General features: G+C 38.2%; 1 protein-coding gene across 1 annotated transcript in view; it reads right to left on the bottom strand.

Annotated features, from left to right (window-relative positions):
• Nucleotides 1-23278, bottom strand: part of adck1 (aarF domain containing kinase 1) — a 135341-nt gene that overhangs the window by 76730 nt on the left and 35333 nt on the right. The window contains exon 3 of the mRNA XM_084742999.1: nucleotides 4052-4255. Coding sequence (XP_084599125.1) covers nucleotides 4052-4255 — 204 coding nt within the window. The remainder of the gene's footprint in view (nucleotides 1-4051; nucleotides 4256-23278) is intronic.

Raw genomic sequence — 23278 nt, 5'->3', positions numbered from 1 at the left:
TATGGATGATTTGTGGAGGAGCACATCAAAGAACATGTGCCATGTATGTGGTTGTTTTACTCACTTTGCTCTTCAGTTTTACATCTAGTCTGTAATGAAATAAAATGTTCATTTAAAAAAAAAAATACAGTATCATCAATGATGTGATGCCAGATCTGCCCCTGGAGGTGAGTTCCATTTTAAAAATTATTTTAAAAACAAATGACCAAATCATCATCATGCGTTGCTATTTATCCTAACTCGTATTTATCAGACAGCACTGTTGGTTAATAGCTTAATTTTGCTGCCAAAGTGTGAGAAGATGAACCGTGTTCATAGTCTGATCAGTAAAATGTGTGAAAGCACTTCTGACAAACAGCATATTAACTCTTCGTCATCCAAAGCTGGACGCCCCCTACTCTAAAACTCATTCCGGCGCGACTGCATGACCCGCATGGCAAGAACCCCGACAGCTGACCAATGCATTTCATCTCATGGTGTGTATCAACAGATCACCCAACCTGAACTTTGTTGCATAACAGATTTTTTTATCACATTTCTTCTAATTCAAACATTTATGGATCAGCCTCGGCTGCATCAGGAGCAACATGTTCACTGCTCCTGTATTTGCTGATGTAATGCACTCAACTAATTATACCAAAGTCATTTCTTTAACACACACTCAAACACACACAACACTGGGGAGCGTGCGGCAGAGGGAGAAGACCAATGTTCTGTGTCTGAGAATAACAGAACAATTGCCTTGCCTCCAGCAGGCTCTAAAAGGCTGTCATAACAACTAGTTTGAGAGCAAACTCGGCGCTCTGCACTAACAGCAGCATTAACAGCTGCATCAGGAGGATGGCTTGGTTATGAAATTATACGAGGACAGACATATCCACTTCTGCTTTATTTGCCCTTTTCTCCCGATTCCCCGCAAAGCGCACGCACACAGGGACGGGCAAGTGCTCTTACCTTCACAGAGTCTCTGAGCCAGAAAGCAGGCTCCGAATCAAACGATCAGTGTATAGACCCAAAGAAATACAAAGAGAAAAGGATTCAATAAATCCTAAACAGAAAGAATTAAGGTGACAAGACAGGATATGTTTTGTTTTTTGTGTTCAAATGATGATTTTAATCCCCAAAGGCCTTTGATGAAAAAAAATCTATATATATTTATTTGCAGGCCTCTAAGGTAAGGTTGCAAATTTTGTGCATTTTACCAGATAGTTGAACATGTTTACAACTGATAATTATTATGGAGATTGTTTGAACAATTTTAGTTAGGTGACACATTAATTCATGAAGCAAAAACAATTCAAATTAACAGAATAATAAAACAGTAAGGCTCTCGCTTGAAATGGCTGCTCTCATCCGCCTGAAAACCTTTGAGCTACAGAGAAATGGTACACAGAACATACATCATTGGTTAATGAAGCTTTAAAGGAGCATGTTGTAGCAATTACACGTGCAAAAATGAGTACAGCAGTCCAATTAGCGAGTTGGAGCCATATACTGTACGTTAAATAGGTTGCAACCCTGTTAAATATATGATGTAAGGTTGTCGATCAGCTGTTTATAACTGTCAGTTTTCTGTCAATGTTAAGTTCAGCCTGTTATCTTGAAAGCAAAAGCCCACTGCTCAAAAATAAAACACTCTAGATGATAAATTAAGTGGCTGCCTGTCTCACTGCTGCCAAACTCCATTAACATTTTGCTCAATTTAACAGTTATAAACATCTACACCTTCTACAAAGTTATTAATGATTTCTTAAAGGGTCCTTCACATGACAAGAAACTTGTTCTTCGCTCACCAGCAGGTAGGGCGCAGAGGCGCCGAGCGGACGCGGTGGAGTTCAGGTGTACGTCATCAACAAGTGCGAGCTATTCACCGTTGCTAGGCAACACCAAACGGTACTTGTCACTCCAGAAAGAAAAAGGATGAGGAAGAAAAAGCAGACTCCCCTTCTTCAAAAACAAACCACAGCTCTATGTAACAACATGATAGGATTTACTGTTGCTGAGCTAAACGACAGTTTATATCTACGAAGTACTGATCCTGTCACTGTGTCTGCCTGGAATAGGGAACGTACACAAACAGTTAAACTAACGTTAGCATTGTATTTAGCTTAACGGTAGTTCGTAAACTCTGCCTAATCGCAAGCCTGGTAGCCCAATCTGACTACTGACATTTTGCCAAGCAATACTCTTCCTGACGAGATCGTGGTATGATTTTAATGTGGTGTTATACAGTTCAGGGAACTTGGAAACACAGAGAATGAGTTCTTCTCTCTGTTCGTATGTGTCGCTTCTGGCTAGGTCACATTCAGATGTTATCTCATTGGTTGCACTTTGAAAGGTCAGCGGCAAACAAGGTCAAAGTTCAAATAATTTGAACTGCCATGCCGAGGGTGTCACTTGGTCGGGCACCACCGCTCTCTCCATAGGAAAATAATGGGACAGCCAGCGCAAAGCGTTTTTACTGCTGATCATGTGTAGAGGCCTTAAGACTCATAAAGAACACTAACTCATTCGGTGAACATTCAGCATTAATTCGAACTGTGATAAATGTGAAACAAAAACAGTTATTCTGGAATAGAAATTTCTAGGGGGACACCAGGGCTATAGCATTGTTGTCAGACAACGGAGTGTTTCAACCTCGCATGTTTCCTTGATCTCTGATGACCCATCATGGTCACTTTTTTATTACAGTAAATATACTACAGATTTCTCCTTTAATTGGTCAAATTTTTAACAGTGATTAATTGACTGAATCATTCGAAGATCTCCTGGAGTGATTCTAGCAATTTATCTTCAATTATGTTATTTGCAAAAAGGGATAGTTCATGAATTTTTTGAGTGTTGGTTGTATGAGGTACAGTAGATGGTGGTCGACACGCCCCCAGTTTTGAAAAGCAGCAGGAGTACTGGTGTAAGAAACTAAGCAATGTACTGCCATTTTTTTTTTAGGACACCTAAAAAAAATTTTGGACACCTAAAAAAAGAAAAAAAAAATCAATGTCAGTTTAAGTGTATGCTATATTAAAATATTTTCACCAGTTTACTTTGCTGTCAGACAGACTTTTCTGTCTGGGAATCACCAATATATAAGCCTAATATCACTCTCTCCAAAGCAACCAGACTCCATTGACAATAACTGTAATTGTACCTGGCAGAACACGGGAGTTTCTAGTTTACAGCTGCTTTTATCAATAAGTTTGTTTTTGTTGCTGTGTAACTTCTATGTTTTAAAGTGTCAGACGGATTCACCAAAGTCACACAATAACACAAACAAACTAACCGATTGAGGCAGCGTTGGACCAGCAGCTCCTGTGTTCTGCGAGCTAAATTTACTGGTTTTGCCAAAGGAGTTTGGTGGCTTTGAAGAGAGCAATGCCACTGGTTATTTAACATGTTCCCCATCAGAAAAAAGGCTGTCTGACCACGAGGGAAAGTGGTGAAAATATTCTAAATATCCACAGCAGTACATTGCTGAACTTCCTACACCGCCACTCCTGCTGCTTCTCCAAACTGGGGGCGTGTCGACCACCATCTACTGCAGGTGATACACTGACTATGGATAAATACCTCAAACAACCACACTTGTAATAATGCAAACTATATATTAGAAATAGAAGTTTAATGATACTGTATATGTTGAAAAATTCAGGTTTAAGTTTTACTCAGATGAGGGCTGTCGTTTAATACTGTTGCCAATATCAAAAAAACCTGAGATAAATAGTACCGCAAAACAATAATTTGTCTTTTCTTTATTTTCTAAAAAAAATGTTTGTTGTAATTTTGCAAATCAAGCCAAACTTCATTCAGCTTTGGAAGGAGTGATCACACATTCTCAGGTGTGAGCCCCAGTCTGTGGAACAAAATGCCTTAATTGGCCCTTTATAATTAGTTTTGCATTACTCATTTATTTTATCCTGATCTCTATTTCGGATTATATGCATGATTTTGTTCATGTGCTATAGAAATAAAACTGAACTGATTTTAACTAATGAAACTGAGTTAATGTTTTTGTGCTCAACTGAAGAGACCTGAGATCTGGTGCGTGACTGACCTCCTTGCCGAGGTCTTCTCTGATGACCTGCTTGATCTCCTCCATGCTGCTCTGAGGAGCTCGGCTGTGCAGCACCTTCAGCGTGGACGTGTACTCCTCAGGCAGCAGGTAGTCCAGAGCACCAAGGTGCTGGCCCACCTTGATGAAAGTACCCCGGTTGGCGCAGCACAAGTCTCGAAGACGCTCCGCCGACCGCAGATGCACCTACAGGTGACAGAGCAGAGAAAAAAAGAAAAAGAAAAAGTCAGAAACAGGATCTAAAGTCTGAGGGACTGATACTCCTGGATGCATGAGTGCACTCAGTAAATGTCATGGCATAATGACATGAGATCAAACTGTGTCTCTGCGAGGGTTCATCCTCTTAAGATGTGCGTAAATTTGACTGCAGGTCACATCTAGTCAACACACAATAAATACTGGTTTCTCTAACATGAAAACCTTTTTTCCCCAGTAGAACAAGAGCATCTGTTTTTACTGCACGACAAAGAATCATATCAAGTCAAGAGGATAACTTGTAACTGTTGTGTAAATAAGCTGTGCTACACTTAAATGTTTAAATTTGCCAAGAGTTTCAGTCGAGGTTTAATGAACTGATCGGTGAAAGTTAATTTTACTACTAATTCACTGAAAGTAGAAATCATTACTGCTCCAGTAATCATCTGTTTGAGGTAATTACTTGAAAAGTGGAGTCTAAAGCTGGATTTATATCTTGTGCATGAAAGAGCTGCAGTGTAGCAACGGAACCTTTACATGCAGCCAGAGTTAAAGGACCAGTGTGCAGGATTTACTGGCAGCTAACGGTGAGAATCCCGTCTCACGCTCCAATTGTGCAGGACAAACTATGGTGGCTGCGAAACGGCACAAAACGTCAAAAGCCACGTCTAGAGCCAGTGTTTGGTTTGTCTACTGTCTACTACTGTAAAAACATGGTGGTGCAACATGGCGGCTTCCATGGAAAAGGACGCGTCCCTCTGTAGATATAAAGGCCTCATTATACACTAATAAAAACATACTTATGAAATTAGACAATAAAAACCTTCCTTTTACATAGATAAAAATAGTTGTGAAGTTGAACAAGAATACAGCTGCAACACAAACATAATATACATTTAATTATTCATTCATTCAGCCTCTATTAATACTCAAAGATCACTGAAGGGGCGATCCTAATTTATCAAAAAATATTAGCAAAATTCATCAAACTTCACAAAAACACTAAAGCTTCTGCCTAATAATTCAAATCAAATGCTTTGACATAATCTGTCAAATCAGATATTAATATACGCAATATTTGTTGGCTAATATAGACCCATACTAGCCGCTAATTTATCATGCATGATATTTATCGTGCATTCGTAATAATAATAATAACAAGTCAATCACAGAAACAAAGACAGGAAAAAAAAACAACAACAAAGAGACGTGCTAATGGAGAAAAGATAATACCACATTTAGCTAATATAATAAAAAAGCATTAGATATTCACATTTAAAGATTATAATTTCATAGATAAGACAATTAAAATTAAAAACCAGTGGTGGAAAGATATTTCTAGACTATTAAATATCCATTAATACATTTTGAATCCATCAATCATTAATCATTAACATCATCACTCCAAACCGGCTGCTGCTGCAGGGTTCAGGTTTTTCTCCACATGTCCTGGTTTTTATTGACACGTTTGCGATCAGATCACCTGATTGGCTTCAAAAATGCAGCTGAATGGTTTAGATGTTGATACAAATTTTACTCAGAACTTAATTATGATTTTAAAAGTAACTAAGTAGTTTACATAGTGTAATGCATACAGAAATGTGAGTAAAAGTACAGACTTGAAAATCTATTCAGAAAAGTACAAGTAGCCAAAAAAACTACTTAATTACAGTAACTTCAGTATTTCTAATTAATTACTTCCACCCCTGTTAAAATCTTGCAAATGAAGAATATAAATTAGATAAATTAAAATAATTAAAATGTAAAATAACATATAGTTATGTAAAATTTAATTGATCTACTATCAAATAAAGATCTGGAATACAAAAGATAATTTGTATGAGCGCATGTTATCTGATATTCAAGTATATGTGTTTAATACTGTACGTAGGCCTTCATATGTTTCATAATGCTGTCAGGGAATATGCAATATTTTGCTGTGGAAATAAAGTTTTGATTGAGCAGGAAAAAACACAATGGCATTGATTGGAATAAAAAAAAATCTGTATGTTTTTTAATAACAACTAATCAATTAATTGATTGCTAATGTTACCAATGATCGATTAAGGAAAATGCTTACAATTTGCAACTCTACTTAAGAGGTTTAGGATTAAATTTCTAAAATTTCTAAAAGTTAAGTGTATTGATTTTAAGGAGGTGCTGTATTTTTCTCTTGCTGTCAGGTGCTCTAAGATTATAAGCAGTCTTTCCTCAATCAGACCAAACTAGTGGAAGTGAGAACCAGTCAGAGCCGCTCTGATAAACTCCATCTGATGGTGAAGCATTTCTGAAAGATGACATGGGTCATTTTCCAGGAAAGGTACCAGTGAACATCATGTCTCTCTTGGACAGATGAACACCCAGTCTCACACTATGATGTCTCTCATACACATCATGGGAATAAATGTCAAGGCAGAGTGACAGACAGGCTAAACAAGTTTAAGAGTCCCATCACATCGCTGTAGTCTATTTATATGGAATCTAAATGAAAATGAGCAATAAGAACAGGGGGACATGATCAAATGCCAGACTGAATGGTAGCTGTGGTGTGTGTGTGTGTGTGTGTGTGTGTGTGTGTGTGTGTGTGTGTGTGTGTGTGTGTGTGTGTGTGTGTGTGTGTGTGTGTGTGTGTGTGTGTGGGGTGGTCCCGTCCCGTCTGTCCCATTTGAACCAGCTGGAAGTGATAATGCTTATAGAGAGCTCCTCTCCTGAGACCAGAGCAAATAAAAAGCCGTGAAATTAGCTCCCCTTAACCTCTGTAACCCCTCCACACACACACACACACACACACACACACACACACACACACACACACACACACACACACACACATATAATGAATACAGACCAGCACACACACACACACACACACACACACACACACACACACACACACATATAATGAATACAGACCAACACACACACACACACACACACACACACACACAAAGCATGTTCTCGAGGCGTGTTCCCACAGGACCGTTTGACATGAGTGTCATCTGGGCAATTATGACAAAGCAATGACAGAAACAAGTCGCCAGAGATTACCAGATGAGCCTTTCTGCTAAAATAAATAAATAAAATGAACCAGGAACCTTTTTTTTTTTTTTTTAATAAAAAACATCTCTAAAAGCAGCATGTGGAGCAGTAAAGGTAAAAGCTGGAACACATAATTGGTGGAATCATTAATGTGCTTTATCACACAAAACAGTCACAGGAGGTGGAAATATGAATTTCTGGCCTCAATCTTGAATTCCTTTCACAGTAAAATTAAATTTATACAGCTCTTAAACCTAAAATACCAAATTAGGCTATTTTAAAGTAAGTCATTTCTAATATTTGAAGGACGATTAATAAAAATGCTTTTGTTTTTTTTTTGCAATAAGGCCTATAACAACACATTATGTAATAATACCACATTATGTAATAACTGGACAAAATATAATACATCTTCACTTCTTTATTTTTCAATAATTTCCAGCGTTCAATAAACACAACCCAAATAAAATCTGTAAGAAACTTCTCTGCATTTTGTAATGAATCATTTTGCAGTGGTTATTACACAATGCAAGATGTGCGCTTTTTTTTAATGAAAATGTAATATTTCAGTGCAGTATGTCAAAACCAACCAAAAGGGATGTCTTCATTTCTAAAAATCATTAGAACATGAGAACAAAAATGTTTATTTTATTCATTGATTTTATCTATCTTTGGTCAAAACTACATCAGCTGTGTTCCTTAGATTAATAACTACCACAAGAGGTAATCATTTATTACAAAGTTTGGGGAAATATATGTGTCCGGGCTGTTTATTACAAAATGCTGCAGATTATTTCGAAATGTGGGTGTTATTACATAATAATGTGGGTGTTATTACATAATGAAGTGAAAGTCTTACATCTTGTCAAATTATTACATAATGTGGTGTCACAGGGCCAAGTGGGGGAAAAATGACAGTAAAGTAAATGTGATCAAAATAATCTCACACTGCTGGGAATGAAAAAATGAAATCTGAGCAAAATGTCAGAATTGTACCAACAGACATGATTCTGACTGTAATCTTAAAGTTTTGACCCTGTTTTCCAGGAGTTTAGATAAACAAAATAGACTTAATAAAATAGCCTGCTCATTCACTCCCATTTTAACTGATTTTCATTCGAAGTGAATGAACACAGCAAATCTCGTTTTCATATAATTCTACAGAAAAAAAGCTGAAATTGAATTGAAACAGTCCAAAAAAGGCAAGAGGTTGAGTCTGAAAATGTGCTTAAGTTAAAGGTCAAAATCTTAACTAAAAAATCTCTTTAGTGGACAGTGTTCCTGTCATGCCATGTGATCATATTGTGTTTAACAAACACAGAGTTTGGTGCAAATGAATAAAGTAAATAAGATAAAAAGTACAAACTGTAACTTAATCAGATACGCTAACTTTTGTTGTCTTTTTAAAATGTAAAACAGCAGAAGAGAGTTTATTGCTCTGAACATCAAGAGGTTTTTATGCAGATTTGTGTACATTTTCCATGTTTACTGCTAAGAGTTACAATGAGACAAAATGGCACATTAATTAAACTACTGCACCTAATCACCACCTGAAAGTGGATGATATAACACCATTATGATATGATGACATCCAGCTTTGCTGTGAAACTGTGTGAATTCAGAAAACACAAGTCAAGTCTCACACTGATGAGATTAAATGAAAAATGCATGGGAATTGTTTTATAGAGCTGCACAAAATATCAACACCTAATTAAATGATATGAAACTCCTGAAACTGTAGGGCTGTACTGAATAATCTGGGGCTTCATTAATAATGACTTTCAAAATTTAAATCAATATTGGAATGCAGCTTTTTTTTTCCATGTTAATTCATTCTGTTTAAACCTGGCATTTCTGCACAGTTGCAGACAATTAGGCTCTTATGTCTCATATGAAACCCTCATAAACTAAAAAAAATAAAATAATAATAAATGAATTAAAAAGAAAAAAATGGCTGCTGAGACTTCTTTACCACATTTTGCTGTCATTTATGATCGTGCTACAACGCTAAAGCTTCTTCTCTCTCCGCTGCATGTTTGACTTAGAGCCAGGCTCAGCTCAGTGTTGCCAGATGTATGATAATTATCATATTTGTACCATAATTTTAATAACTATTTGATATTTGCAACAGTGAAGTAGTGTGTGGATCTGGAGCTGTTTTGACTATAAGAACAGAAGGAGTGACTCTATTTGTTTGTTCCTGTTATTAGATTAGAGGTTGTCTTACACCTGTAGGGATACACTGTATGGATAAAACTACCATTTTATAGTATATAAATACTATATGTACTTGTACTTGATTGTTGTAGTTGATTTAACTGAATAATAACTTAATTATATGTTTTAATTACTGTATTTTTTCATTTATCTGTTTCATTATCTTTTATTTTAAGAAATATTGCTTTTATCTCAAGTACATTTATTAAGTTTTTGGGGATTTGTGAACATACAAATAAACAGCTCAGTAAGAATATAGGCCTACACAATCAGCATTAATAACTGTTAGAAAAATACATAGGTGCTCTATAGGAAAATAAATGGTTAAAATAAAATCCAAAATATAACAGCCAAAGACCACAGACAGTCGAGTACAACGCTTGCATGTGTAGAGGCCACATGGAGTTGGAAAAGCGGAAGTATGGAGTCCATATTTTCATGCACTGTCCTTCGGATGAATGGAGCAGGAATGTCAAGTATTCAAGAGGAAAACATCCCAAGATTATCTCACACCGGTTTGCTTTGGGGGGAGGTTTGTCATTTATCCATGATAGAAAGATATTCTTTCTAGCAGCACATGCAGGGATACTGTATAGTCTGCGAGAACTAGTACCAACAACTGGATCTCGACTCGGATGCTCAAGAAGCAGAAATATTGCTATTCAAATATTAATGTCTTTTGATATTCAGTTTAAAACTGTGCAATTCACTCAGGTGCATTTCATATCAATATTTTCTATAATATTGCTGTACTGCAATGCTCAGTCTGTACACTGTTTAATACTTATATATTGTTCCTATTTTATATATTTCACCTTGTGCTATAGAACTCCAATCTTTCATGTTTTCTCTTATTAACATACATATTTTAACACTAACCCTTTTTTATATTGCTTCTATTTTTTATATATCCTCCTGTTCATGTTGCTGTTTATATTGCTTGTTTTGCTTGTTTACTTTTTTTATCGATGCTTCTATTTTTGTTATCCACTTTGCTGCTGTAACACTGTAACTTCCATTGCAGTGTGGGGCTAATAAAGTTTTGTCTTATCTTATTGTAATTGTGTTTTGGCACCTTGTAAAATGTTAATAAAGCCTTTTGAATCGACTCATGAAATGATGCACATTTGACAGACTGTGTACTTAGGACACATGACATGGTTTTACCATTCATGTAGTATCCTGACCCCTTCTCAAGTTGTTTCACTATATTTTAAGATTTGATCATTTTAAAGTCACAGTACAATATTGCTGTGTTTTCCATCTGGAAATACACACAGACACACACACACACACACACACACACACAGTGTGAGGAGCAGAGGACAGAAGTGACAGAGGAGACGGTTAAGTAAATGAAGTGAAGGTTATGTTTTAGTTGAGCTGACAACAACAACAAGTTGACATTTTGAGTTTCATTTTTGAATATGCAGTATTTTGATAAAGGTAAAAAGCATGAAAAACAGCATTATACTGAAGTACTGTAGTGCTGCAAAGACACACTGGTCCACAAATCAGGTTCTTCAGATGTAAGTTTGTTTGGTACAAACGCCACCACATAATCATGATTTAGTAAAAGCAGCAGTTCTTCCAGTTGAGGACAGAACACGGCAGATGTAACATAACATGGTCCATAGGATCTTAAATGGCAGAGCCCCCAGTTACCTTGACAACTACTTTCACAAGTGGGAAGAAGTCCATAATCACAATACCAGAGCTACGGCAGCACCTTTAGAAATTTATAAACTATGATGGGAAAAGGTTTTATTCATTTACACTGGAGCCACAGAGTGGAACAAAGTGCTTCTTGAAATCAAGGTGGTGCAGAACCCACAAACGTTTATGAAAAAGGTCAAACGGAGGCTTTTAGATAGCATCTCCAAATAAGGTCATGGACATTTTTAATAAAGTATAACTGCGGTTGTAAAATACATTTTATTGTGTTATCCCTGACATTATCATATCTGCTGGCATTTCTTTTACTATTATGTTTGATCATTTGTCGAAAAATTAAACTAAGTTAAATCTACTAAAAGATAGTTGAGACATGTTAGAAATTGCGCTTCATACCAGCACTCACCAACGCTCTGCTCGCACTTCTCTAACAAACACTATGGACACAAGACCTGATCTGATGCATCCCTTATTCAAATTGAAGGTTTTGTCCAGGGATTTAAAACTTTTTTTTTGTGTGATGGCTAAAGCTGCAACAATTAACTGATTGTGCATTGATTATTAAAGGCAAAGTTCACACCAAAATCAAAAACACATATTTTTCCCTTGGTCGGTAGTGCTATTTATCCATCTAGATTGTTTTGGTGAGTTGCAGAGTTTTAGAGATGTCTGCCTTCTCTCCAGTATAATGGGAATAAATGGCACTCAGCTTGTGTTGCTCAAAGCACAAAAAAAAAAAAAAAAAAATCAAAATTGTCTCTTTCCAGAAGTCATGACCTGTTTACTCGACCTTGATGTGAGCAGTTCCACGTAGGAACTACTTTCTGTCTAGTAGAAAGGAAAGTTGCTCTGGTAGATCTTATCTTATATTTCCAAAACTCTGCAACTCACACCAAAAAAAAACAAAAAAAAAACATCAAGATGGATAAATAGCAGTACAGGCCAGTAAAAAGTATTCTGATAATCAATAAATTGTTTGAGTAATTTTTTAATGAAAAATTATCTGATTCCAGCTTCTTCAGTTTTCTGATTTCATTCGTCTTTTATCTTGGACAAAACAAGACATCTTTGGACGTTATCTTGGGCTTTGGAAAACACTGATCACCATTTTTTGCCATTTTCTGGACAAACAACTATCACTTAATCAAGAAAGTAATTGACAGATTAATTGACGATGAAATAATCATAAATTGTTTTTTAGTACAATCCTACTCAAATGTTTTGTCCCTCAGTTTTAAAAATGGCAGCCATTTTCAGCCTGTTGAATGTTTTGACATGAAATATTGAGGCTGAATGTGCACAGCAGACATGTTTGAGTATTGGTGGTCATGTACAGGCTTTCAAAATGAATCTATGACCAAAAGAACATAGCCTGATTAATAATTATCCCCTCAATGTTTCGCATAATTTGTCTGATCAACAAAGCGGTGATCTGAATTCCAAACAACAGCCTGTGTGCTCAAACAGCCAGATCACCTGAAGTCATGTCAGAGCTATTTCTGTCTGAGTGTGTTTGGAAGCTGATTCTGGGGGCAGATCAGAATGAGAATCTGGCATCAGTTTGCCCACGGCTGGTAGCCTAATCATCAGATTCATCATCACTCCCCTCTCTGCTCTCTGCCAGTAATCAGTATGCTTTGTCCGACGGAGGCGGGCTCACAGCGAGAGGATGACATCACCATGGCAATGCTGCTCGCTGACAGCCTGAGGGGCACGCTGCTCTGGGATAGGCTGACGCCGGCCTCCGCCCACCATCTCCACACACGCACCAGCCAATCAAATGGACCGTTAGCGAATTAGACACACGGGTTAATTTGTGGGACAACACAGAGACACAGGAGCTCAGTGCAGAATGCCTTTGGGTATCTCTACACTCATCCTCTTCACACAGTTGGCAAGGACAGTAAATAAAAGGCTGGAGGGGTGTGTGTGAGTGTGTGTGTGTGTGTGTGTGTGTGTGTGTGTGTGTGTGAGAAGGTGCTGTAGTGGGTGGTGTGTAATGGATGAGAGAGGGTGAAAGAACAAGGGGCTAGAAAGACAGGAGAAAGATAGATAAAGCAATGAGGAAGTGGTGGGGAGGAAAGGAAAATGGGCAGAAAAGAGTGAAGGAAGGAGGGAAAGAAGGAACCTTGAAATGCTTTTACCATGTAGTAATGTAACTGGATCAACTTTTCACCTGCAGCCGTTTCTTCTAGTTAGCTTTGATGCTAAAGTGGCAGCTTTTAGTTCAGCTTGTTGAACTGTGTGCACGAAGAAATAGGCCCTGTTTACACCTGGTATTAACATGTGTCTTAGGTGAACCGATCACATGTAGACAACTCTAAGTACAGGTGTAAACGCACTAGTGTTGCATTTTATACTGAAATTCAGGCACTTTTCGATACTTTTTCATTGAAAACAGATCGGTATTAGAATTCCCCAACATTTTGTACTAGTTTTGTTAATATTGGTGCGTTCACACAGAAAGCAAGGTTAATTTCCCACTCGCACGACAGCAAGGCTGTGTGTTTGTGTTCTGTGCACTCAAGAAACTCAGTTCTTTTGCAATATCCTTTTTTGTGGAAACAGGTGCACATTATAATTTCTCTATATTTGGTACTTGTTTAGGGTTAATATTGGTTTGTTCGCACAGAAAGTAAATTTTCTCTTTGCAGTGGCACCAAGGGTGGGTGTCTGTGTTCAGTTCAGCCTCTGACAGAACTGTGCACTCAAGAGACTCTGGTTCTTTTTATATACTTTTTTTGTTGAAATGGGTTGGGATTGGAATTTCCCAAACTCTGGTATTGTTTAGGGTCAATATTGGCATGTTCACACAGACAGTGAATTTCTGCTCTGCCCTGGCACTAAGGGTGTTGTGTTCAGCTCTTCTGCTGATTCATAAATTAAAGTACATCAGATCAGAGCAGAATTCGATGTTACTCACAGTGTTTATTCCTCAAGAAGCTCCAGCTATACTCTGCTCACTCCCACAGTACTGAGCAGCCTGCGGGCACACCCAGTCTATCCCACACACTCTGCCAAGACCTGCGATGTGCGTGCATTTCTCATTCAAGTTGAATATTTTCAGCTCACACTTTCAAATTTCAAACACTGCCTGAGACGCTGTATTAGGCAAGTTATTTTGTGGTTTCATTTTGTTGTGTTTCATAGCTTAACTGCAGCATAGAGCTAGCAGCCCTAGCTACAGATCGCTTCTGAACTATGGTGGCTCTTCAGTGTCAGACAGAATGGTCAACAAAAAAGGCACACTGACTCCCACTGTAGATTTAGGGAACAGTGTTAGGGTTAGTTCCCACTGTGAACATAATGTCGCAGGCAAAAAAAACGTAATCAAACAGCATGATTCCGACGCATGGCTGCATCACACTACAACTGCACCGCAGCCACTGGAGATAATCACAGCTATTCTATACAATGCTTGTGATTCCACCAGAGGTACTGCAGTGTGTGCCAGAAGCAGCTTTCCACTCTGCTCCGCTTCAAATATGGACTATTTTTGACAGATGTCACGTCAAGCTGCACAGAGCAGATCAAGCAAGCAGGAAGTCAGACACAGGAACTGCATAGAGAATACAGTCACTTTTCAAAATAAAACACCATGTCCAGATTTGTGGTAATATACATATATATATATATATATATATATATATATATACATATATATATATATATATATATATATATATATATATATATATATACATATATATATATATATATATATATATATATATATACATACATACATATATATATAATATATTAATGTCTGACCCAATAAATGACCATTGATTAGTAGTTTACCCTGATTAAAATGAAAAAGTTCAGATTCCAAAGTAAATGTATTTTGTACACACTGTGGTTTTGCATTCAGGGATAATGATCTCTGTGGACATTCTGTTTCTAATGTATTTGGTATCAAGTGTCATGATGCTAAACTCGGCATTGGTATCAAACTCAAAAATCGTGACAACACTAGAAAGCACCCACATTGAGGAGGCATTGAGATCCGATCACTCAGACCACATCCGGAGGTGGTCTGACGTCCTGTAAGCACACACAAAACACGCTGTCTGATCAAGCTTTATTTTCACTATGGGATGAAAGCAACGAGCTGGGATGTTCTAACAAACCATCAACAACTGTAGGCAGCCACTGTAACAGTTACACCCAGTACAACGCCCCTTCCCACACACAGACACACACACAGAAGATTGATTTTATGTGGGCGTCTATTGTGATTGGGAACAGAGCGGGAGACCTGGACATTGTTAGAACACGCCAACTCATTGCTTTTATCTGAGGAAAATAAAGCTTGACAAAATATATTTTGTTTTCTTCTTTCTTATATGAATATATTGTGTAGGATTTATACCTTCAAGGACCAGTGTGCTAGGATTTAGCAGTGTGCTTGCATATTACAAAACCATGTCACTCCCCACTTCCAAATGTGTAGTAGGCCTTTTCCACCAGTGCTTTTGGCCGTGCCAAGCTAAACCATACTACGCTGAGCCGCATCCGAGGTAGACCTACTCTGGAGTGGGGCCAAAGCGAGCCCAACCTGCCTCCAAACAGGCTGCAGTGACTTTATGTTCAGTTCTCAGTACTTAAATAGCAACACAGGACTTTTATTGTGAAGAGTTTAAGGAAAGAGTGTGTTTATCTCGGAGACATATGTGAACAGTTTATCCACTGCTTTACACCCACGAAACTCCAATCTCTTCAAACTCATTTTCAGTAAAAACACACCTTCAAGCGAGTAGCCCTTTTGAAATGGAAATACAAACCCCTGCCATGCTGGGCTGACGAGCCGAGTCAAACCAAGTGGAGCCAGGCCAGCTCTGTGTATGGAAAAGGGGCATAGGAGAGCCTACTGTGGTCAGGAAACCATGCACTGCAAAATGCAAAAGGCCCTATCTAGAACTAATGTTTGGTTTGTCCATTCTGGGTTACTGTAGAAACATGGTTGAGCAACATGTGGGGCTTTTCCACTGGCATTTATGGATGCACCAAGCCAAACACCGCCACGCTGATTGCATTTCTATTGCCAATTTTATCACGCCAAGCTGTGCCAAGTTGAGCCCGAGATGGGGCCAGAGCGAGCCTGCATCATGTTTCTGCATCATGTTCACTTTCAGTTGCACAGGAATTGTTTAAAAGTTACTACTAATGAAAACCCAACATTTCCTGATTTTGCTACATCATAATAAAATTAACAACAAAAAAAAGGACTTTTAATGTGAAGAATTTATAGGAAACAAGATGTTTATGCATGGTTCAAGACAAGCACATAATCAGTTAAAGACACACCTTCAAGTGGCCATGGTGAGCTGATGCGCCCAGTCAAATCTTTTGGGAATCTCACAATTTGATGTGACTGATTTGATACATTTATTGTCATTTGTGCGCCATTTTTGCTTTTGTATTGTTATCTAAAATGACCGCAGTTTGGTTAGGTTTATGCACCAAAACTACTTAGTTATTTTTAATGAAAAAGATCATGATTTGGGTTAAAAGAAGAAATGTTAAGTATACAACAAACATAGTATTGAGAGTGACAAAGTCCATATGAGGAGGACACAAACACAGGGTTTTCACACAGGAGCCTAAGATTCATTTCAGAGAGGCAACGGATGTAGAAAAACAGCCAAGTGAAGTAGAAAACAAGTCAGTTTTAAACCTTAACCCGTGATGAAGCGTTTGTTACAGTCAGACAAATACTGACTATCCGGTCCCACAGTTTAATATTTTCATCCTCTGTGTGGATGGCCTGAAGCCACAAATCTCTTTTTTTTTACTGCCCTTCGCTCTTGGGGAAAGTAAAGAAAATCATAAACTGGTTTTACAGCTCTTGTTGTCAGGGGCATGGTCATTCTAAAAACAGACATGAGTCACAAACATCTGATGTCATGCATTCTGAATCAATCACCCCTTCCTCCATCTCCAAATCAGAGCGCGGAGAGGCATTTAACAGGTGGAGAATCAGGTGCAGACAAATAAACTTCCAAGACCAAAACCACCAAAACAACATCATCATCATGGCTTTATATGTGACAGATTTTTCTCCTCTGCCAACACAGCAGTAATAATGTCACATCAGCACTATAAAGATGACGAGATCATTCTCAGAGGTGTTAAAAAAAGGTAACAGCATTTGCTGAAAAGTACAGTTCAGCATCCATGGATTCTGTAGGGATGGTCTTGTGTTTTCTGATAAATATAGCGAGCTTGTCAAAAGAATTATTGGTTAATTAAAAAGGAGGAGGAGGGAACAAAGGTATGTGAGAAGCAGATACAGTACTTGTGCTGAGAGCCTCCGATGCTCTGAGACGTCACAGTAACCATTAGAACGCTGACTCATTTTGACTAATAGCTAAATCAAGGTCTGACTCATACACCATCAGTGAAGTCAGAGCCACCAATCAAAAGGTTTCCAGTGCTTTCTTTATGATACAAAACACAATTTACAGCAGCAACAGTATGTGCTCTGTCATACCACTCTTTTTTTTTTAGAATGAAAACAACACTGAAGATCTGAAGCCCTGCTGGTGTCCTCTAGAGGCAATGATTAAAAATACACAATCTTTTAAATTAGATTAGTTCTTCCTGAAGGGCTGAGGTTCCACCCAGAACTATTTGTTTTTTCCAAAGAATCCTTTTTGAAGAAATGAGTTGTCAGTGGTTCTTTGTAAGACAAGGGGTTCCAAATTATTTTTCGACAGAAATCCCTGGGTTGGTTCTAGATAAAACTCTTAGAATATAAAAGGATTTGTGGTAGAAGTGGATTCTTGTAGCACTTTTGGAAGTTTGGAACATTCAGGCTAGAACCCCAGAGAGGGTTCTGGGTGGAACCACTGTATCACAGAAGGGCTCTCCTTTAAAATCTCTCACAGATGGTTCTAGCTATAAACCTATGTGTTGGGTTCTTGGTAGAACTCTCTGAAGGGGTTAGGGTTAGGGTCTGACCTGTCGATTCCGATTTCGGCCTATTCCAATTATATACCTATTCCAACTATAATTGACAGCATTCACAAACATTTTTGCAACTTGCAAACATTAAATTGGATGTTGATAATAAAACATTGACTTAAATATTCATTAAATACTATTTTACATTTCCTCCAAAGTCCTCCAAGTTACAGCCAGGCCTTATTTTATTTTTATATTAAGATTATGAATAGGGTGAACGCAATCTCACGAGATCATGGAATCTTGCGGGATTTCGCGTGACATGATTTCACGTGATGTCATATGGAAGCAGATGTAAACAAACCGGAGACAGACGCGGTGCAACACTTTGCTGCAGTAAAACTTTGCAGTGAGAAAAACAGACGCAGAAGTTAAAGGAGTCTGGATGAGAAAATGTTATGTTATTCTTCAGACAGAACAGGAGGTGAGATTTTAACTGTCCTTCTGTGAACAGCAGTCTGCTGCTGGCTAACATTAGCCTGAAGAGCTACAAAGTTTACAGCTGTTCTGTGACATTGTCAGCTGCTCGGTCTCGTTGTAGACTGTCTGTCTTCTCTTTATCCTGTTCTTGGAATCTGTCTCTGACACCAGGTTCAAGCAAGCATGTGTCTGAGTGTGTGTAGCTGTGATCAGCGCTGAGGTGGGTGTGATATCTCGGTCAGTTTGTCTGCTGTGTGCATGACGTGACTATTGTGCAGAACACGTGTGTAACAATGATGGGCACAAAATCGAATATGTGACGCTGACCGGCTGGTCACCGGTCAGGGCGGGTCATGCTGAAAACCAGCCGGTTCCAGTCTATGGCTGGTCGATCGGTGCATCTCTAATTTTAAGTGAACAGTGAAGGCACCTTCATGGGTCTATGTTGTCTGGAAGGCCTGTCAGGTCACGCACAGAATTTATCAAACAACTCAGAATCAGTCCTCTGTATTTACTTAAAGCTGGCTGCTGCAAATCATCATTTTATATCCCAACATCTGACAAAATCAACATAAATGCATGTTAATGACACCAGCTGTGTGATCGGCTGAATCCCCATTTAAACTGAGTGAGTACAGTTAAAGTTTCTCAACTTCAAGCAGAAGCACCCTCCATCTTTTCGATGGATCACAGACTCAGACATCTCCAAAATGCAGCTGGTACACCGTGGATATCTTCCTTCATTTTTTAAAACAGAAACAGAGATTTATCAGTGACCTTGTGTGCTTCTCTAAACCCTGTTTTGAATTTATTTAATGATAAAAGGCCTCCTGAAGGATTTAAATGTAGTGATATTTTGCATATGGGCTCATTTTATTGGATTTTTAGAAATGCAGAAGTGCAGTAAAACAGCACATTTTCAATGTATTAACAAGACTAGGTGAAACAGCTCGACCAACCTCAAATTCTAAGGGTTGCTGTGATATATCTATTAATTTTTATTATTATTCATTTTTATGTGCCTTTATGTGATAGTGCTACAGTCTTTCTGATACATGATCTTTAAAGTAAAAGCCTAATTTATGCTAATTTTTGGGTTTGTATTTGTATTTGAGGGTTCTAGCAGCAAAGGTTTATGTGTTTACAGGCTTTAATGTTCATAAAACACAGGTTTTGTTTAATATTGGCCATTTTTTGCAGCTCCTTTATTCACCCTCTGTCTGAAACAATCTGTTTTAGCTCCTGTCCCCCCTCTTGAAAAGTCCAGCCTGCTCTGATTGGTCAGTTCCCTGCTCAGGGAAGCAGACACTGTCCACTGTGGTTCAGTAGGTATTCAGTGGGTGGGACAGTCACCTACCCAGAGGTTATGCTAAGCCCTTTGTGACATGATCAAGGGAGGTAAATCTGACTGGTATTTTGGAACACACAAAGTCATTATTTTGAGATTTGAAGTCAAGATGTTAAGATACTAACTCATTATTTTAAGATACTCATCATTTTTGAAATATTAAGTTATTATTTTGAGACACTAGCAATTTTGAGATACTTAATTTTACCATCACAGTGGCAGAAATGGTCTTCCACAGAGAGAGACAGGGCTCGGACACACATGCATGGAAATACAGTTTCATAGATGTGATAGATATAGATTATAGATTATATGTACACATACATACATACATACATACATGCATACATACATATATATATATATATATATATATATACATATATATATATAGGTATTGAGGATTTTCAGAACAAAGTTCCTTTCTGTTAATCTTTCTGACCCCATGGTGGTCCTCTGTACACTCAGTGAATCTCTGCCATTACTTCACCAGATTCGTCTATAGTGTATAACAGTGACAAAGTTTGTATCACATCAACATTTCTGTCCATATTCACACCGTCTCTCCTGTGCTTTCTGCTGGGTGTTATCATAGAAAACAGCAGTTTCCCAGCAGGCAGACCCATGTGTATTCAATTTCTCAAAAGTGACCCTTATGAGCCCCGGCACACACAAAGGCCATCATTTCAATTATGTTTTTCTTCAGGTTAAATCTCACAAGGGAAATCTGAAACAAACAATAAATCCAGGATGAGGAGGAAAAAAGGAGACCCTCTCCTGCTCTTCCAAAAAAGTCAAGCCGTACTCACGATGCAGCCTCTCTCTCATTTACATATTTTTCTGTTTCTGTTGTCAGATAAGCGAATGAGGAAGAAATAGCCCGATGATTTAATCATGGCTCAAATGTCATCCAAGCTGCTGCTCGCAGTGGTAATCAAATCATTATTTCATAATCGTGGCATTGCCTGCTAAAAAAAAAAAAAAAAAGTTAAATACAAGTTAATGACAACAGCTGTGATCTGCTATATTGACATTTGGAATACGACTTACAAAGAGAGTTAAAGATAACAGAGGGTTGTCTTGACTTAACTGCCAGACTGTGCAGGGAGACACAGCAGGTAATCTGTCTCCTCCTGCTCTCTGTGATCACCTGCTCAATTCACTGTATAGTTCACGTCATTTACACATTTTTCTAGCTCTGACAGAGTAGTTGAGAACTGTACATTTGGTCATGGCTCATAAAGGCGCGCTGCTGGTTGCAAGTCAGATCTATAATTCATGACTGTGACATGGTCTGACAAAGTCAACATAAATACAAGTTAGTAACAGCAGCTGCATGATGTATAACCATTTAAAATGAATGATCGCAGAGAAGTCTTTTCAACTCTAGCCTACGTGACTGGACCAACTACTTTCTTTGTTGAGGGAAGGTAAATAAAAAGTACAGAAGGGTCATTGCATCACAATAGATCACTCTATACTGTGCTCAGAGCTCTATGGGAGAGGCATGTAGAAGCACACCAAACCAATGATATCTACGTTCCATGGCTTTTGATGGAGAAATGCCTCTAAAAAAAAAAAAAATACAGAGTGATTTTTCCCAAATGCACACATTCCAAATAGCACAAACAACACTGCATCTTCCACAGACATGCAACCAAACACTGGTGTACAGAATGTTTTACAGCGTCAATTCCAAAAGAGTTGGGACATTGTGTAAAATGTCAAAAAAAATAATGCAATGAAGTACTTTTCAATTGAAAAGTCAAGATATTTAATGTTCAAATGTTTTAACTTTGCTGTTTCTTGTTAATATACACTCATTGTGAATTTGATGACTGCTACATGTTTCAATAAAGCTGTGACAGGAGCGTGTTCACCACTGTGATACATCAGCTTTTCTTTTAACAACACTCAGTCAGTGTTTGTGAACTGAGGACATTAATTGTTCAAGATTTTAAAGTGAAATTCTTTATCATTCTTGCTTGATATACGACTTCCGGTGCTCAACAGTCCAGAGTCTCTGTTGTCATATTTTGTGCTTCATTATGCACCACACATTTTCAATGGGAGACAGGTCTGGACTGCAGGCAGGTCAGTCTAGTACTGGAACTCTTTTACTATGAAGACACACTGTTGGAGCACGTCCATAATGTGTCTTGGCGTTGTTTCACTGAAATAAGCAGGGACGTCTCTGAAAAAGACGTTGTCTGGATGGCAGCAGATGTCGCTCCAAAACCTGTATGTACCTTTCAGCATTAATGGGGTCTTCACAGATGTAACAGTTACCCATGATGCCATGGGCGCTAGCACACTCCCATACCATCACAGATTCTGGGTTTTAGTGCTGGTAACAATCTGGATGGGCCTTTTCCTCTTTAGCCTAGAGGACATGACGTCCATGATTAGTGAAAACAATCTGAAATGTGGACTCGTCAGACCACAGCACACTTTTCCACTTTGCGTCAGTCCATCTCAGATGAGCTCAGGTCCAGAGAAGTCTGCAGTGTTTCTGGATGTTGTTGATTTATGTCTTTCTCTTTGCATGGTAGAGTCTGAAGTTGCATTTGTAGATGCAGAGACAAACTGTGTTTACTGACAACAGTTGTCCAAAGTGTTCCTGAGCCCATGTAGTATCCTTTTTATAATTCTGTAGATTTTTAATGCAGTGCTGCCTGAGGGGTCAAAGGTCATAGACATTCAGTGTTAATGTTCAGTCTTGCCCCTTATGTGCAGAGATTTCTCTGGATTCTATGAATCTTTTAATGATATTATGGATTGTAGATGGTGAAATCTGTACACTCCTTGTAATTGTAAACGTACAATTACAAGGAGTGACATTTTTAAACTGTTGGACTATTTGCTCATGTGGTTTTCACAAAGTGGTGAACCTCGTCCCATCCATGCTTGTGAATGACTGAGATTTTCGAGGATTCTCCTTCTATATGATGATGATACTGTCACCTGTAAGTTAACCAGATTACCTGCAGGACGTTACAAACAGGTGTTTTTTGAGCATTTAACAACTTTTCCAGTGTTTTGTTGTTCCTGCCCCAACTTTTTTAAAGGATGTTGCAGGCATCAAATTCAGAGTGAGTGTATATTTACAAAAACAAAGTTTGAACATAGGTCAGATCAGGTCAGGTTAGGAATGCGGGTTATAATCACCATTTTCAAACCTGTGGAGCATCTTTAATGCAGTATTGTGTTTTAATGGCAAATGGCCAACTTCACATGCTATTTTAAGTCTGGCTATAGTCTACAGGGAGGAAAGTTAGACTGCAGATCATGATTGCCATTAAATATAATTACGGTCACTGTTTACGATCCAAGAACTTCTGCAACCT

This window comes from Lutjanus erythropterus, chromosome 18 (genome assembly GCF_056507025.1).
Source record: "Lutjanus erythropterus isolate fLutEry1 chromosome 18, fLutEry1.hap2, whole genome shotgun sequence".
In the NCBI taxonomy this organism is placed as follows: domain Eukaryota; kingdom Metazoa; phylum Chordata; class Actinopteri; order Lutjaniformes; family Lutjanidae; genus Lutjanus; species Lutjanus erythropterus.
Note: the sequence above shows the minus strand (reverse complement) of the source record. Positions and strands in the feature narration are given on the sequence as shown.